Source organism: Pecten maximus, unplaced genomic scaffold (assembly GCF_902652985.1).
Source record: "Pecten maximus unplaced genomic scaffold, xPecMax1.1, whole genome shotgun sequence".
NCBI classification, from domain to species: domain Eukaryota; kingdom Metazoa; phylum Mollusca; class Bivalvia; order Pectinida; family Pectinidae; genus Pecten; species Pecten maximus.
This window is the reverse complement of record NW_022979515.1, coordinates 41,671-43,795: the sequence shown is the minus strand read 5'-3', so window position 1 is coordinate 43,795 and position 2,125 is coordinate 41,671. Positions and strand designations below refer to the sequence as shown.

At 37.2% G+C, this 2,125-nt stretch overlaps 1 protein-coding gene across 1 annotated transcript in view; it reads left to right on the top strand.

Moving 5' to 3' along the window:
* Positions 1–301: 301 nt before the first annotated feature.
* LOC117318778 overlaps positions 302–2,125 on the top strand; it is a gene marked incomplete in the record, with an annotated part of 13,196 nt that continues 11,372 nt past the window's right edge. The window contains 2 exon segments of the mRNA XM_033873730.1: positions 302–645; positions 1,249–1,501. Coding sequence (XP_033729621.1) covers positions 528–645; positions 1,249–1,501 — 371 coding nt within the window.

Sequence of the window (2,125 nt, the reverse complement as noted above, 5' to 3'; positions counted from 1 at the left end):
GTTATGATATTTGGCTAGTAATGAAACATGCTGAAATGACTTGGATTACAGTTCATTTGAATGATCTTGATAATGTTTTAAGTCACCATTTGGAAATGTACCTACCAATAAGCAAGTGGGTACCCTTACAATGCATCAGAAACATCCTGCACAGTTGTGGGATGTGCATTGTGTCACACAAAGTTCAGTGCAAATCTTTTACATGTTATCTTTTTAAAGTTTTGTACCATAATTATTTTATGTCATTTCAGATCTATTTTCCGCTATCAAATCAGACATGATACAAAAAATTAATACCTTCAGTGAAAAGGAACATGTGTATCTTTGAAAAATAAACACACTCCCAGCTGTCATGGTTGGTTTTAACCAACCACAAGACTTGAGCCAGGTGCATCAGGGCATTAACCAGGCACCGCAACACGTCATCTAGGCACAACAGGGCATCAACCAGGCACCACAGGGTATCAACCAGGCACTACTGGGCATCAACCATAAATCCAGGGCAGGAATTGAATCAAGCTCAGAATATGAACCAGTCAGGGCCTCCACTTCCCCCAGGCTGGGAACACGCATTTACACCCCAGGGTCAAATCTACTTTATAAACCACAGCGATGGAACGACCAGTTGGCACGATCCCAGGATAAGTATGTGATCAATATTGTTTTGTTTCTCATTAATGTAGTACATGAGTCCTAGAGTTGCAGCTTAATTCATTTTTGACAGTACTATGTTTTACTCTTTTGTCTTGAAAAGTGCTGATATATTGTTTATTTTTTACAATCCTCTGTTTTCATAATAACATATATACATTTGCTGATTATAAATAAGTAAAACATGAAAATATAGGCTTTATGTTAAGTTGTAAAATTGTTTCACTGACAGACCAGGCCTTGTAATAAAGTTTTACAATTGTATGACTGACAGGCCATGCAGCCCTTATAATAAAGTTGTACAATTGTATGACTGACAGGCCAGCCCTTGTTATAAAGTTGTACAATTGTAAGACTGACAAAGTTGTACAATTGTATGACTGAAAGACCAGCCCTTATAATACAGTTGTACAATTGTGTGATTGACAGGCCAGCCCTTGTAATATATAGTTGTACAATTGTATGATTGACAGGCCAACCCTTGTAATAAACTTGTACAATTGTATGATTGACAGGCCAGCCCTTGATATAGTTGTACAATTGTATGATTGACAGGCCAGCCCTTGTAATAAAGTTGTACAATTGTATGATTGACAGGCCAGGGGTCCATACTCTTGGGTATAATTAAGAAGTACAATTGTGCAACCGCTAATGATCAACAAACTGATACACAACAAGAAGAATGGAGAGATAAGAAGTCTGAGTGTAAAGAAGAAGGGAGCTTGGAAACACTACAATCATGTGTGAAGGCCGTGCAGGAACAGATCTGTGTAAAAGGTTTTCCCCCGCGAGGGTCATCTGGAGCAAAAATGGCTAAAAATGTGAATGAGATGATTGTAATTGTAATGAAGTAAGTATAGTCTTAATCTGGCAAAAACTATCTTAATGTGGTATTCATTGTCTTAATCCCTTAATCCTGATCTTAATATCATAATCACTCTCTTAATATCACAATCATGATCTTAATATCTCAATCATGATCTTGATATCACCATCACGATCTTTACCACAATCAATGTCTCAATATCACGATCCCTGTCTTAATATCAAAAGCCCTGTCTTAATTGATAACACAATCCTTGCCCTTGTAGGGCTTTTTCTCATCGGTTTGGGATAGTATCTGTTTGTCTCATTTTGGGAAGAAAATTGGTGATTGTGGCCAAGTCACTCAGCAGAACTAATGAAAAAAATTCATGCGAGAGTTTCAATATTAAACTATAATTCCCTACCTTATTTCTCTACTCTCTGCCACTGCTGTACTCCATTCACAAAAACCCATAGTGGGTGACCATGTTGATAATTTCTATATCTGGTGATGTATGTACTGCTGATTTAAGACGTTGAAAAACCCCAATATGCAGAAAGCAATGTAGTTCAGCATCACGAGTAAGTATTGATCCTTTGGTCGATAAACAAACGAAGATCATGTTCAATTTTGCTTTTTAAAATGAATTCAGGCAAGAGGTGTCCAATA